General features: G+C 38.6%; 1 protein-coding gene across 2 annotated transcripts in view; it reads right to left on the reverse strand.

The window, feature by feature from the left end:
* Positions 1–12963, reverse strand: part of RASGRF2 (Ras protein specific guanine nucleotide releasing factor 2) — a 122072-nt gene extending 109109 nt beyond the window's left edge. Inside the window, exons 1-3 of one of the 2 annotated variants that reach the window (XM_023750319.1) lie at positions 12860–12963; positions 5047–5194; positions 2639–2728 (exon numbers count right to left, since the gene is read on the reverse strand). In XM_023750319.1, the coding sequence (XP_023606087.1) occupies positions 2639–2728; positions 5047–5194; positions 12860–12882 (261 nt within the window). In that variant the 5' untranslated portion in view covers positions 12883–12963. The remainder of the gene's footprint in view (positions 1–2638; positions 2729–5046; positions 5195–12859) is intronic. The other variant, XM_023750310.1, reaches the window with a different exon arrangement.
* Between the last annotated feature and the right edge of the window lie 2653 nt (positions 12964–15616).

Genomic DNA, 15616 nt, shown 5'->3' on the forward strand with positions numbered 1-15616 from the left:
AGTCAATTGTATGTAATCTTTGGAGAAATGTCTATTCAAGTCATTAGCCCATTTTAAAATTGAGTTATTTGATTTTGTGTTGTTGAGATGTCATTTGTTTAAATTTAAAAATAAGTGTTAGTGATGAGCTCATCCAACTTCTTACTTTTACAGATGAGTAAACTAAATTTCATGGTAAATCACACAGCTAGGAAGGCTGCAAGGAAACTTGGTGTTCTTTTACCTGCCCCTTGTCAACTTTAAGGACTCTCTTTTCCAGCCACATGGAAAATATACTTGTTAACAATTTGCAATGGTTATTATTTTGTGAAAAGAAACATAAAATACAGTTTTAAATCAATTTTATAGAAAACTAGAGGCCTGGTGCACAAAATTCATGCACGGGTAGGGTCCCTAGGCCAGGCCAGTGATCAGGGCCGACTGGGGCCTTCTGGCTGCCAGCCGGGGCCTTTCTTCCCCGGCTGCCGGCTACTGGCCGAGGCCTTTCTTCATTCCACGCCACTCCCTGGTGGTCAGCGCACATCATAGCGAGCAATCAGACTCCCAGTCTCCCACTCAAACTCCCAAGGGGACATTTTGCATATTAGCCTTTTATATATATATAGACTAGCCTCTAAAATATTTATCTAAGTTTTCTATGTATGGTTTGAAAATAATAAGCAAACCTCACAAAGTACACTGGCCTGTGTGTGTGTGTTAGCCAACAAATATTTACTGACCATTGTTTAAATACCCAGGTAAATGCTGGGTGCTAAGCAAACAGGTATATGACGTAATCCTTAACCCAAAGGCTCTGCAACTAACCTTGTGAGTGACCCTGACTTCTGGTCCTCTACTTCCTCATCTATAAAATAATTGACCAAATATATCTGAGGTCCTTTCTAAATATAAAAAGCCTATATGATAATTCATTAGGATTTGTTATATTAAAGTGGCAGATTCAGCAACAAAGCAGGTTGCAAATTCACATATAATTAAGAGCATTAAATCACTACCAAATCTTCTTTTAGTATCATAGTTATCTATTCAGTCTTACACTTTTTATTTTTTTCATACTTTTTAACCATGTGGTCTAAATTATCATGTATTTAAACAACTACTCTTCTTTTGCAATGTTTAAATTCTTTCATTTACCTACTGATGCTGTCAACACACTATCAATTTTCTACAGACATTCATACAGTTGACTTACCCCAAACAATAAAAATTAACCATATTTTAATAGAATAATGTGGGGAGAAATTATATGTATATTATTTGGAAAAATATAATGGCAAATTTCTATGCAAGGAAACTTGGTGTTCTTTTATTGGTCACTTGAAGTTGACAAATTATGTTGATATTTGTCAAGATCAGAATAGAGAAAATAATTCATTTGTAAACAGCCCTTTTTCCACACAGGTATTAGTTTGATTTGGGACAGAAAAACAATAAAGTTAATTTCAAAATCTATTTAATAAGTTTAAAAATAGTTTTATAATTTTTTTCTATTAAGAAATAGGAAGTTATTAAATGTAAAAACTATTTACTTTATCATTATTCTTCCATATAACAGTATTTTTAAAAATCAACTAAATTGAATTTTATATTAAATAAAACTTTTCTATTTATTTGAACAGTTATCTCCTGCTGAGCAAAAGCTGATTCATTTACTTCCTAACAGACCAGCTTCTACAACTGCACTGAAATTGTATTTTACTGATATCGTTGCTTATATGCAACTGCATACTATCAAAAGAAAGACAATAATATGAATCTTGTAACACAATAACATAAACCAAATTCAATTTATAAAGTTATAAATTCTAAGAAAGAAATGATGTTATTTTACTTTTTTATTTCTTAAAAACTAAAAGCATTATAACTTAGTCCTAAGAAGCTTTTCTATTTCAAATTCTAAGCAATATTTAGCTAAAATTTTGCTGCAACTGAAGGGGAATAATTATTTAGCTTAGGAAAACAGGATTAAGAAATAAAGAACATATAAACAGTTTAATGGTGAGGCTTTCCACATAATGTTAACAAAACTGAGTAAGTGCTTCACACAGAACTATTAAGAATACCGAACTCAAAACCTAGATGACCTAAGGCAAACACAGTAGACTAGACTGAGCACCAGTGTCTGGTTAATTACAAAAGTTGTACAGTTATACATAACAGTAAGATGGAAAGGATCTGCTGATTTTGTGGATGTTGAACAAGAAAGAAACAATAATAAACCAGAAATCTGAGCAGATGTAGTGATTTACCTAATCTTCTCACGTGTTCAAAAAAATTAAGTACTAAAGACTATGCTAAAAGAAATATGTTTGAATGTAATTTAAAAAACACTCCCCCAAAATAAGAAGCAGTATAAAATTAGGAGGTTAAACAGCACCTAAGTAACCCAACTGGGGAACACTATTATCTTAATGTCCTTCCCACAGAATCCAGAAGGGGAGTCTCAGGACGGGGAAGAAATCTCAAGCTGAAACTTTTCCAAAAAAGTAGTCATGTCTGATCACTCTAAAGGGCAAATCTCAGAGCCATTAGAACAGAAACACCAAGGTTCTCAGCCCAGGGACAGGGTGACAAAGACATTATTACAAAACAACTGGTCGCTGTGCTACTCCGCAGCCGGAAACCCATAGCATCCTACCTTTTTAATCTTTTTGATGTCTGGATCATCCTCTTCTTGATTGCTTTGGTAAGGCCGCATTCTTTCCTTGGTTTTATTAAGGGCGATAATCTAGAACACAAAATAGGTCCATTTCATGAACTGGAAAATACTGGATTATTGCCATAACTCATAAGAAGTCATGCCTACAAGGTAGCTTCTGAGGTCCTCAGGAAACATTCCGTTTTTATTCACTCTCTCTGCCTTTGGTGCTGTGGCAGGGGAAGCAGGAGCTTCACCCCAAGCCTGTATTGGTTTGTTACTAACAAGTTATTATAAGAAGTGCCTGTGGAAGCGTGAACTGGGATCTGGGTTAGGAAATGTTGGACCAAACGCCACCCTAACGGCCAGTGATGACCAAGCCAGGCCTTCTCAGGAGCTGAGGGACAGGTCAACCATCTTGCTAAAGGAAGCTGCCTGAAATGTCCTGTGGTCTCCAAATGCAGTGACACTCAGCTCAATGCTCATGCTTGCCCGGGGGAATAATTAGCCTGTGGCCGTCCAACTACACACAGTACAGCAGACACACAGATCTCCTTGGGGAAACAGTAACTGCATTGGGAGCTTCAGACCCATAAGGTTGGTCCCAGCCGGCCAAGAAAAGGTTAAAACATAGAAAGGATTGAAACAACCTGGGACCTTTTTCTATCTCCAGCTCAATTCTGTGACCTGCGAGGGGCAACTCAAGACCAGATGGCCTCTCAACTGCATTGAGTAATAAAATTCACTGGACTGCCACTCTATTGCAGGCTCTTACAAATGGAAGAACCTTTATAGGTTTACTAACAAGCAAACACAGAGCTACGGGATCATAATTGCTCCCTCTGAACTGTCTACATTTTATCCCCAGGACTAAATACACATCTCCACCATGTTCTGGCAGGGAAGTGGGAAAATAAAGGGAGTAGAAAATAAATTATGTCTCTTGTCAAGCAACCACACAAGACATACCTGCTACTGACAGTTTTTAACTGCAGTCTATATTCAGACTAAAATAGAATGTAGTGAATACAGAGAAGCACACACAGATAAATATTGGGGAACATCGCTTGGTGCTGAGTTTCTCTTATAGAGGAAATGCTAACCTCTTTCACTTAGCAGACAAGCATCTGCTCTAGCTTACTGTGGCAAAGAAAGAACACAATAATTTTGTTTTAAATTACAGTGCCTGGTATAGTATTTAAAGGCAGGTTTGTTAAGTTTTCTGTTGTTTTTTTCACTATATCAGATTTCAGGGTTGAATCGGGAAGTGAACAACACTAATGATATGGTGAGCATGATCTGCAACTTATCATCACCGGAGAAGCAAGCAGATCCCAGATGGAACCAGCTTATGCCCATGCTCTATACACTGGAGGTGATGTACACAGGCAGCAGGAGGTGAAACCCCTCACAGGATTCACAGAGTATGTCTAAGAGAAAGATGTGAGGAAACGAAGAAGAAAATGTTGTCCAATACCAGAAAAGTGATAAAGTTACCAAGGCTGAGGAACCTAAATTATTGCTGTCAACAAGGATATAATTAGTAGTAGGTTTCATTCTATCCTATTCTTCTCTTCGAAGCTAAGAGATACTAATGCACTGCTGGTCAGAAAGAGGGGGGAAAACTCATTTTCTACATTCCTCTTCAAATCTTTAACTATTGAACACTTCCCACGAGGAATGACAAGAGAGCAAGAAAAGGTATATATATAGTACACACACACACACACACACACACACACACACACACAGGCTTCTTGGAGAGAGGGGGGACCAGGCACACTGCCATTGTTGCAGACACTAGACCACCTTCCGCTCTAACCTGGTATCAGTCTCACTACCTAGGAGTACAGAGCTTGAAGTTCATGCTAAGGGTGTGGGGGAAGAAGAGGGATGTAGGAATTCCAGCTTCAGGAAAAAAATGCACCCTAACAAATGTCTTATATTTTACTTTAAACGTGTTTTTCAAAATTCTAGAGAGGAGACGTTGGACTCCTGAGATCTAGAAAAAGGAAAGTCATTATGAATTCATTTTTTGTCCTTCTTTAGTTATCATTTGGGTTTAATTGAATCTATGACAGATCCACAATTACCATTACCCTAGGAGTCCATCTGGAAACAGTTAAATATTGTAGTCAACTCTGCATATCTGATCAAATGAAGGATATCAGGAGCACAAATAATTAAAAAACAGCCTATAATCCTGATTTTTTATTGAAGCATATTTGCCATAATTTTAACATAGACAGAGTCATTCCTAATGGAGATCAGTAGTTTGGCCATGTGTGTGTTGAAAGCATAGAAACTAAGTTTGGGATTAAAAATTTACCCTGATAGGCCTTACGTAACCATACGCAGATGACAGTACACATGAAACAATGAGAAAGAGTCCATCAACTGGGAAGTACCTCTGATTTAAGCCTTTCGATTTCGGTATCTTGATCTTCGAGTTGATGCCGTAGTTGGTTAGCTGCAATTTTTTCTGTCTCTACGATCTGAACTAGATGAATGTACTTCTGCATTAACACTTCCCTCTCAATCAAAATGTCTGCATAACTTGGGAGAAAAGTAGTTAGTCATTGAGGTATTGTTCTACTATAGTTCCATTTAGAAGAGCATGCACTACATTTTAAGATGAAGCATAGCTTGTTTGGCTAACTTTACTTTATGTACATTAACTTTGGTTTACATTTGGTATCCCCCATCTATAAAGAAGTTGAATCATAATCATTTTACATATATTGTTTTCACAGAGTTCATTTAACTTTTGGCTTATGTTTGGCATCCTTTAACTATATAGAAATTGAATCACTATCATTTTACATATTTTTTATTAGAGTTCATTTAAGGATAGCTGCCACCCACAATTTTAGCACATCAGTGAGAAAAGTGCAAGGGAAATCTATTGCTTTATAAAGAAAATAGTACATCTTTTTAAACAATGAAACTGAAGTCTTTTGAATTAATGGCACATACTTGATTTCCAGGGATGATATTCAAAATATTTCACTGGGTAAGGCACTAGCCAATCAGAACAGACTTGCCACCAAGCAGAATAAATGAAACAATCAACAGGATTGGCACTGGCTGAAAAGAACTATGAGGACTGTACCAACAACTACCAGCCTTGCTTAGCTCTGTTTAGGGTTTTGAGACCACCGACTACCCTTGCACTTTCAGAAGCAACAGAAGTAAAAAATTTAATTTTGGAAATAAGTATAGATTCTTTGAGCCCTAACTCCAACAATCTAACCCAGTGGTTCTCAACCTTCTGGCCCTTTAAATACAGTTCCTCATGTTGTGACCCAACCATAAAATTATTTTCGTTGCTACTTCATAACTGTAATGTTGCTACTGTTATGAATTGTAATGTAAATATCTGATATGCAGGATGGTCTTAGGCGACCCCTGTGAAAGGGTTGTTCGACCGCCAAAGGGGTCACGACCCACAGGTTGAGAACCGCTGAATTCTAACCTATGTCCATTTATTTGATCAAATGTGATAAAGGCAAACTCACTGTGAGATTTTTATTGACTATGCCAGTCTGTGGCATCTAAATTTTGTCTCCAGATCTTCTTGCACTATTCAAGGTGGTAAAATGGATGTTCTTCCATTCACATAATCTTTCCCAAACGGTATAACAATAGCAATAATTAACAATAGTTTCTATTTACTGAATGTGTAGGGAATACCATTCATATTCTCATCTCATCCTCCCAGTAACCCGAGAAGATAGGTTTTATCATCCCAATTGCACAGAGAAAGAATCTGATCCTCAGAGGTCAGACAGCTAGTAGGTGGCAGGGCTGAGTGGGATTCCAATCAAGGTCTGTCTGACTCTAAGCCCATGTTCTTAACCACAAGCTAAACTTTCTCTAGTGAGAAATAGTGCACTGGATATAAACAAGAATATTGCAGCAGATATGTTTTGAGATATAAGCCCAATCGTCTACCCACTTACATCTTTGAGAATGTGGGCCCTAGCAGCTATGTTTGTACCACAAAACCTGCCCTCAATGACCACATTAAACTGGCCTAAGAGGATATAACTGGCCCAAGCTAACCCACTTAGATTCTTTCTCCCTAGAATCTGGGATTGTGCCTCTTATCTATTTGCTTGAACTGAGAAGATCTGAACTTGGAAACAGGTTGGCATTGTTGGGCAGCAGTATTTGGCCACATCTATGGCAAAAAAAGGTGAGTCTTCCAAGAGAGAAAAGAATAGCGGATGTTCAGAAGAGTAGAGACAGGAGACACAGAAAGTCTGAGTCAGAAAAATAATGACTATCTGGTTCCTGTCAGCTTTCTAGTTTACAGGTCAATGAATGTGCTAAGCAATACACCAGACATGGCTGAAAACTAAGCTGGGTAGTTGGTGAGATAAAGAACATTGAACAAAAATACAAAGAGATTGGAAATAAAAGAAAAATTGAGCAATATGGAGTATAGATCCAAGAAGTCTACTAGCTGTCGTATGAAAGTTCGAGAAGGAAAATAACAGAGACTGTGATGTGTGTGTGTGGGCGGGGGGGGGGGGTGGAGGGGAGCATCCAAAACATGAAAGAAACCTTCCCTGTTCACATGGGCACAGTTCAAATATAAAATGTAATCTAGACAGGATAAAAGAAAACAATTCATACCTGGACACGTCTTGGGAAAATATCAGAGCTCTAAGGGGAGAGAAAAAATTATAAAAGCTTCCAAAGAGAAACCACTGATAATCTAAAGAAAGTGAGAATCAAGATGGCATACTTCTCAATCTGTAACTTGAGATGCTATATCACAATAGAGAATTTAAGGGAAAATATTTTTAATTTAAATTCCTACCCCAGGGACCCCAGGCAGCCAATCAACAGACTTAGTGCCAGTTCCAAACAAACAAACAAAAACAGTTTGGCAACCTCCACACTTACAACAGGAGAAAAATTATGAGTTTTCCCAACCAAATAGAACAGAAAACAAAGACATAAGATGACATGGAATGCAAGAATACAAGCCAGAGAAAATAAAGGAAGCTAGAAAGACATGAGAAGTTAACACATGCAAGATTCTCCTTGAAGGAGAAAATATTCAATTGCATGTGATTACCTTTTATTCGCCATGAAACCAAACATCAACCTTGATACTTTGGTACACAATATTTGTATAACAGGATGTAAATGCCCCTTATTGCTTTTTAATTTTCAGAATCAACAGAGGCTTAAATTTAGAGCAAAGGAGCTAAATGTTTAAAAGTTTATAGATAGAGAATAAATAATAAAAGTAAACAAGGGAACAGGATTCTAAAGCATGAAGGACTCTGTAAAATAATAGAAAATCTCAGGTTTTCATCCTGCATAAGATGCCAGAGCTTGGATAGAAGGCATGGCAAGATCTGACTTTTTAACAGGATCACACTGGCTGCTGAGACAGAAAGGACAAAAGTAGGGGTTGAAGTGAGGGAAAGCTAGTTGGAGGTTCCACAATAATCGAAGTAAAAATGTTAAAGATTGGCCCAGCACCTGACATGGTGTCTAGCACCTGACATGGGGTTGGCACAAAATATTCATTCAAATGAAAAGTCATTGTCAAATGACAAAAAACACACCATCTAATATGATTTATTTCCATGGCTTGTTCTTCACACAATAATTTTCATTTTTTGTAATTTTAAAGTTATTCAAGTTATTTCATTGGGTCTCCTTAGATGCCTAACTACTCTTACTGAGATATTCTCTCAAAGTTATATCACAAAGCTTTCTTTGTGTTTCCCACTAGTAAATAAATGTCTACCTCAGAATTGCATCAAATCAACTGAGCATGCATGTATGGCTTCCTTTCAGTGTAAGACACTTCAGAGGTTTGGTATTTCTCTTCTAAACTTCCAATATAGGTTTCATCTGATTACATTTTCTAGTTGCTAGAAAATGCTCAAGCTTAATAATTTTTGCCTAACCTATCCATTAATTCTGTGCTGTTTGTTTTTTATTTAGTTTAATGTCCACGGGGGCGGGGGGGGGGGGGCGGGGGTGGCAGGAGGAAAAGGAAGTAATAAAATTAAGCCATTAAATCAACATGCCAAAAGCCAACTCATCTGTCAAATACCAGCAGATGGCAAGTTTGAGGTATATGTACAAATATGTAAAATATTCATGTGTAATATTTATAATCAAACCCAAACCACCACTATTCCATATAGGATCAATGGAAACATTCCAATAAAATCCTGAAGAGTCCAGTCAAAGGCACAGTATAAAATCATAAGCCTTAATTATTTTTAAAGAAGAATAAAAATTCTATTCGCTGAACAAAGAATTATTAGATGGGCCAGAACCTTGTCCTAGTTACTTTGATTAAAGACATACTTATGAAAGAGAAAGTAATATTATAGCTAATATGCTAATGAGATATAAAGAATAAGAACTAGAGTAAAACTCAAACTGAAAAGTCATATAACAAGTAACTAAAGAAAACTGCTACTAGCTCCAGGATTATGCTCAATTTTATTGAGAAAACTCTTATGAATAACATTCCTCCTCTCAGGGTACAACAGTGTCTCTGGGAACTGGGAAAATCTGATCCTGGATGACAGTGCAGTGCCCCACGTAGCAGTTCTTGGCCTGGCAGCAGCCGCCCAATAAGCTGCACCAGGCCTCTGGAGCATTCTTTACTCACGGCTGCTTCAGCATTACCCCCTTCCGTTTTTTTCTGGCTCTCAAATTGTCTTATATCAATAGTTCCACCCCACTGACTAATCAATTATTTTTTATGTATCACATTAGCATGAGGTTCTAACACTATATCATTCTCACTAATCTCCTCTCTCTTTACAGCCAGCTCTCCTCTCCTAAGCTGTCCCCTGTACAATGACTGTACATTGTCTTTGCAGCCTATGAGCCCTAAGGATCAACTGAGTTAGTGTTTTTGATTGTCCTAATGTCTATAACTAAATCAACCATGGTGGACAGATTTGACCAAGAGAACAAAGATGAAGTATCAGGTTATTGGAAATATCCAAAGTTTCATACCCAATTAGCAGACCACTTATGGAAAAAGCACAGACTTCATTGCTATTAAAATGCTTTGGCTTCACATCATTCAGATGAAAATAAGACTGAGTCTTGCTAGCAGTTTCTCATGAACTGGGGCCAGTAATATGTGATTAAATTATCTTTAAATGTGTCAGTGTTCTCAAAATACAATAATGGCCAACTACAAGCAAAAGTGTAAAACAAGCTTCCTGGACCAGGTCAAACCTTCAAATGAGAATTTTATTTCCAAAACAATTTTTCCCTGAGCCAGGTCTAAGGGAGAATCCAACTCTACATCTCAGAAAATGACCCAAAGGGCTTCTCAAAGCCAGCTGGGGCAAGTAGATTCAGCTCTGAGTACAAAAGCCAGCAGCAAGAATGTGATTTTCATGGCACAAAAGACAGCACATCCGGCCTGGTACTGAGAAGCCATCCCAGGAAAACAGCAGTGACCAAGAGAGGGGTTCTGACCAGTCCCTGTTCCTGTGTAGTATCTGCAGGAAGATTGTTGCTCAGAAAAAGAACTCAGCTCAGTCATTAGTTAATCAAAAGCTCGGACTTTTACAAACAAGGATCAATGAAATCATAATTATTGAGCATTTTCTATTAATAAGGCAGCAGTACCTAATTAATGCCATCAAACTGTCCTCTAAAGGTGAAATATTTAGTCAACCAACCAATTGTTTTAATTAGTACAATGCCAAGCAAACGTGGCTGACAAGTTCTTCCTCTGAATCAGTTTCATTAACGTTCTGGCTCTGCTCATGTATTAACAAAGTCAGGATGAATTTCACAGATCCAAGATTACACCAAGAACTCAACTTAATGAAACAGTTATCAACTTCCCTGGTTTAAAAAACAAAAATTAAAGAAGCATCACAGTGCAAAAAAGTCAAATAGAAGAACTCAGGTATAAAACAGATGAAAAGGAAGCCATCAAAGAACCTAACCCTGGGCTTCAAGTCAAAGGAAACGTAAATATAATGGACCAAAAAGTTAGAACATCAGGACAAAAGATCAATTATTAACCAAATCTTCAAATCCAAAGAGAAGAGAATTTTTACCATTTGGTTATCTAAACCACTAAAGTGTTTCTAAAGTCTGTTTCCTAACAAGATCACACATGCCCTGGTTTTGATCATTTGCCAATCAATACTGCATAGCTACCAACTCACTTCCACTTATATGACAGTTCTTATGATATAGAAAAAAATCTATTACTTGAAATCTCACCATTTAAAAAGTAATTTATACTCTGTATTTGGTTACTAGTAGTGCCTGGCTTTTCTGGAATGAAAAAGATAGGCAAATACACGTTTTAAATTATTTACTTCACTTTAATTCCCAGGTAGAAGGGAACACAAGTGGTGACAAAGATTGTATCTGGAAATGACCCAAGGGCTCTACCTTGCCAACTTGATACTTCTTTCACCTTTGAAGCCCTGACCTTTTTCTACAGCAAGTCATTCTACATTAGTTCTAACTCTGGAGCAAAACTCTCAGTCAGAGCCACTGAGAGCAAAGACAGCTGAACAATGTGCCTAGATCATGATGCCAGCAAGCTGCCCCCAAGTCCCACCTGGAGAACAGCATTTAGTCGCCACCCCTGCACATCTTTGAGAAATATTTTGGAGAAAAGGAACTGAAATATTTTGGAACTAGCACCTTATGCTCTCAACCCTGACCTCACATATATCCAGTTTCATCTCTGAATCAAGGAAAAGAAAAAGAAATGGAAAAGGGAAGAACTGAAGAGAAAGAGACAATAACGAAGAGAGGTGCAATACTGCACATTAATTAAAGGTTCTGGAGTCTGATTGACTTGGGTTCAAATCTCAGCTCTGAAGCTAAACAACTGTGTGTTAGATCTTGGCCAATCTGCTTAATCATCATGAACCTCTGTTTTCTCATCTGTAAAATGGGATTAATAATACCCTCCTGGGTAGCTGCGAGGAATAAAGACTGGTAAGTAGGTGAAGCACTTATCGTACTGCCTGCCACAGAGGAGATGGTCAATAAAAAGAAGTTGAAGGAAGAAGAGGGGACGGGAGGAGACTTTCAGAGAAAAGTTTCAAGGGTTAAAAGATCAGTCTAAACTCACTCAGAACATTCTCATTGTCTTTATAATCCATCTGAAAATATTTCCTGATCATCTACTGTACAATTAGCCTGTGCTTCATTCGGAAATGAATGTGTCCTCATTCTCTTCCTCACTCTCAAGACACAGCTCAGGAAACAGAAATCTCACACATGAAATATGTAAAAAAAATAAAAAAAAATAACCTAAATTGCAGTAATTGTTAAATATTCCACCTGTAATAATGCAAGTGATTCAGCAATCTGGACAAGGGGGCCAGTGGGAACTGACGTGTGGGGGGAGGTTCCATGAAGGGGTGGAAGCAACACGTATGGACATTTAGAAGGGAGGGCATATCAGGTGAATAAAAAGGAAGTGTGCCCTAGCTCACGTTTTGCCACTGAAATACTGGGGATGTGAGCAGGGAGTTGTGGAATGAGGAGAGCCTAGATAAGGGAGGGGACAGGCAAAAAGCTGTGAGCGAGGGAGCCATTTGAAGCAAAAAAAAAAAGGGCGGGACTTCGGAATTGAATATGAAAATAAAGAGAGAGGTCTGCCTGCGTTTTTTATTTCTGGTTCCCTTTTTAGGCCAAGTGTGTTCTTTCCATCTTCCTGGTATTTCTTAGGAGGAAGCAAAATCATACTCTTCTGTTTCCCTAGACAGAGGCTGGCATCACATTTCCTGATAACCAGGCTCCACAGGGCTGGGCCCAGACCCCAGCTCTGCCACGCCCTATCTGTGCGACCTCAGGCAAACACACTGCCTTTCCAGGCCTCCGTTTCCTAGAGGGAGTAAAAGAGGTACCTTTCTCATAGACCGTTGAAAAGATAAGTCAATCAACACATTTTAATAAATTCCTCAACTGAGACGCACATAGAACAGTGCCTGGTACATAGGAACAAATCCACAAAAGTGATCTGTTATCATTGCTATTGTTATATCTATTGCCTTTCTTTAGCTAGAAAAAATAACCCTAGAAAACTCAAAGAATCATCTCACACATGACTAAGGGGAAAGTATTGAGGGGTAACTCATATTGGAACTGCAAGTTCTTCCAAAGCTACCACCGACAGTGACATCCCAATGAAAGACCCAGACAATCCAGTGTCACACAGAGGATTTGAGCCCATACCTGGCTTGGTGAATGGCCTCCATCCACTCTTTACCGTCCTGCTGCTCCTCACAGCGCAGCTCCAGTGGTTTCTGACCTTCATGGCCAAAGAGGACAGTAAAGTAATACTGAAGAGAAAAACAAGCAAACAACATTTAGTTTTATATTTCAAGCATGACAGCATAGCAACATGGTATTTCCCCACAAAGGGTATATGTTTACAAAATGCATTTGGATTATGTAAATCATATTTCAAAATGTAAAATCTCTCCCAGTCCCAGTTAGCAATGACTTTGTACCTAGAAGATACAATAGGTTGCATCTTAACACCCCTTCAGCAAGAGTCAACCCACAATATCTCATTAGATGCAGAAAAGGTATTTGATAAAATTCTGCACAAACACATGAATAAAATTCCTTGCAAACTAGAAAGTGAAATTTATGAACCTGACAAAAGATATCTGCCAGAAATTTACTACAAACATTTTACCTAATGGTGAACTATTACAAGCAACGGCTCTAACATCAAAAGGAAGGAAAGGAGGGCAATTATCACCACTTCTATTTACCAATTCTGTCTGGAGGGCAACATTGAAATATAAAAGAAAAAAAGGCACAAGAAATGGGAGCAAAGAAAAAATCATATTCACAGATGATATAATTATCTATATTAAAAGTCATTGAAAATTATTAGGATAAGAACATCCAGCAAAATTGTTGAATATAAAATCAGTATATAAAAATTTATTACACTTTGGTACAATACCAACAATCAGGAAACTTAATCTTGAAAACACAGCATTTGCAATAGCAAGGAAATATTTTTTTAAAAGCTTAATAAGTATAAAAATGTTTATCACCTCTAAAAATAAATTAGTCTATAATTTCAATGTATTTCAATAAATAGGTTTTTTGTGGAATAGGTTTGGGGAGGAGTGCCAGGTGTCCAATTTGACAAACTAAATCTAAAATCTGAGTCAGGGGTAGGAAAAGATTTCAACTTAAACCAATCTACTTCAGGCTGGACATATTAATTACCAAACTGAGGCTGTCTGGGAAGGAAATATGACTGTAGAAATTTTTATTATGAGAATGACCAGAAAATTCACTGGGCCTGCCCAAGACTTCATCCTGGGGCATGAAAAGAACAGCCCCACCGAGCTGCTCTGAGAGGGAGAACCAGAGACCTTCTGGTTCCTTCTGTTGTCCCACCTTTCCACCCCACCCCCAAACTTCTGTGTGACAGTTAAATACTCAAATGAATTGAAAACATTGAGGACAATAATCCTGGAGATAAGAGTGTTGAGCACCAAAAAAGAAGAACAAATGGCTAAGAGACTTTGCAGGTTACCTGGGCATAAATCAGCAGCCAGTGGAGGACTGGGCCATGCCTGTGATAATCCATGGCACTGCCCCCTCCCCCCCACCCCCCCACCCCGGCCAGCAGGCCTGAGCCCCATGAATGACAAGCCTTCTTTAGTTCTTAAACCTCTTGTGCAATCAGAGGACTAAATGCTGTGAATTGGGGGGGTGGGGGGGACCTAATGATAGGGCCACTGAGAAGGGGAAGAATTGAGTTTAGCACTGTATTCAATAAAGGTCCACTTAAATTTGGGAGAAAAAGAGTGGAAATGCAATACAATAACAAATCAGTGGCTATTCAAGCCCAGATGCCCAGTCCAACGAGAGGAAACAATTAATGAACCAGCCCAATCTATGGAAAGACTGCAACCAGCAACTCATCAGCAGCTGCTGCTCAGGAGCACAATTAAAAGCCACCTTTACAAGACAGCACGGCAATTATGTTAGCAGAGTACATGAAAGGTTAAGCCATGTCTCAGGCATAACAATGAGGGGAAAAATTTTGAGAAATACAAGTTATGTTTCCAGGATTTCAATTTGAAAAATTCAGTTCAACCACAAAAACTAACACTGCCTCTGCATGTACCTGAAAATTATTGATTTTCAGCCACTCACCAAAACTCTCTCTGTATCTTCTGGCCACACTCTGATATGAACTCTGTATACCAAGGATTTATGTGTCCTGGGTTCTTAGAGGTCCCCTAGGGGGTCAAAAGTCACAGTGGACACTCTGTGTCCTCTGACCTTGCCCACAGCAGGAACTAGAAGTTCCAAAGCACTGAGTCATCATGAAGTGCAAGAAAGAATTAAAAGAGATGACCTTGTTTATACCTTTAAATTCAGCATCTAAAATGACAGCGATGTCTCTTCTTTTACTTCCTGGATAGTCTCTCCTGTTCCCAAATATTTTTCTCTAAGCAGATTCTCCCCCAAGTGGGGGCCCCGAATTTCTCCCACTACAATTGTGTCTAAAACGGAACTCACTTGCTGCCTTCCTTTCCTCCCTCCCACTCCCTGACGCTCCTCCTCCAATCCCCTGCCCTCACGACTATTCCTTCTCCTCCTGTCTTTTCTCCATCAAGAACATCTTTATCCAACAGTTGTCCTAACTAGGACCATGAAAGTCACCCTCAACTTCTCCCTCTCATCAGCCCCACATTTGGTTTCACCAAAGCTCCTTCCTCAGAGCCTGTTCTGTCCAGCTTTGTTGTCCCTCTCCTAGACTACCACAACAGCTGTATCCCAGATGACAGATACGACAGCTTTGAAACACGGTATCTTATAGCTGATCTCTCTCCCTCCTTGTATCCTGGCTGCTATTACAGCCCAAAGTGGAAGGTTAACAGCCCCTCCAGAAGGGGGACAGGATGACCTAGGAAAGTCCAGGTGAGTCGGGAACACAGGAGAAGCATGCAG

This window comes from Myotis lucifugus, unplaced genomic scaffold (assembly GCF_000147115.1).
Source record: "Myotis lucifugus unplaced genomic scaffold, Myoluc2.0 scaffold_0, whole genome shotgun sequence".
NCBI lineage: Eukaryota > Metazoa > Chordata > Mammalia > Chiroptera > Vespertilionidae > Myotis > Myotis lucifugus.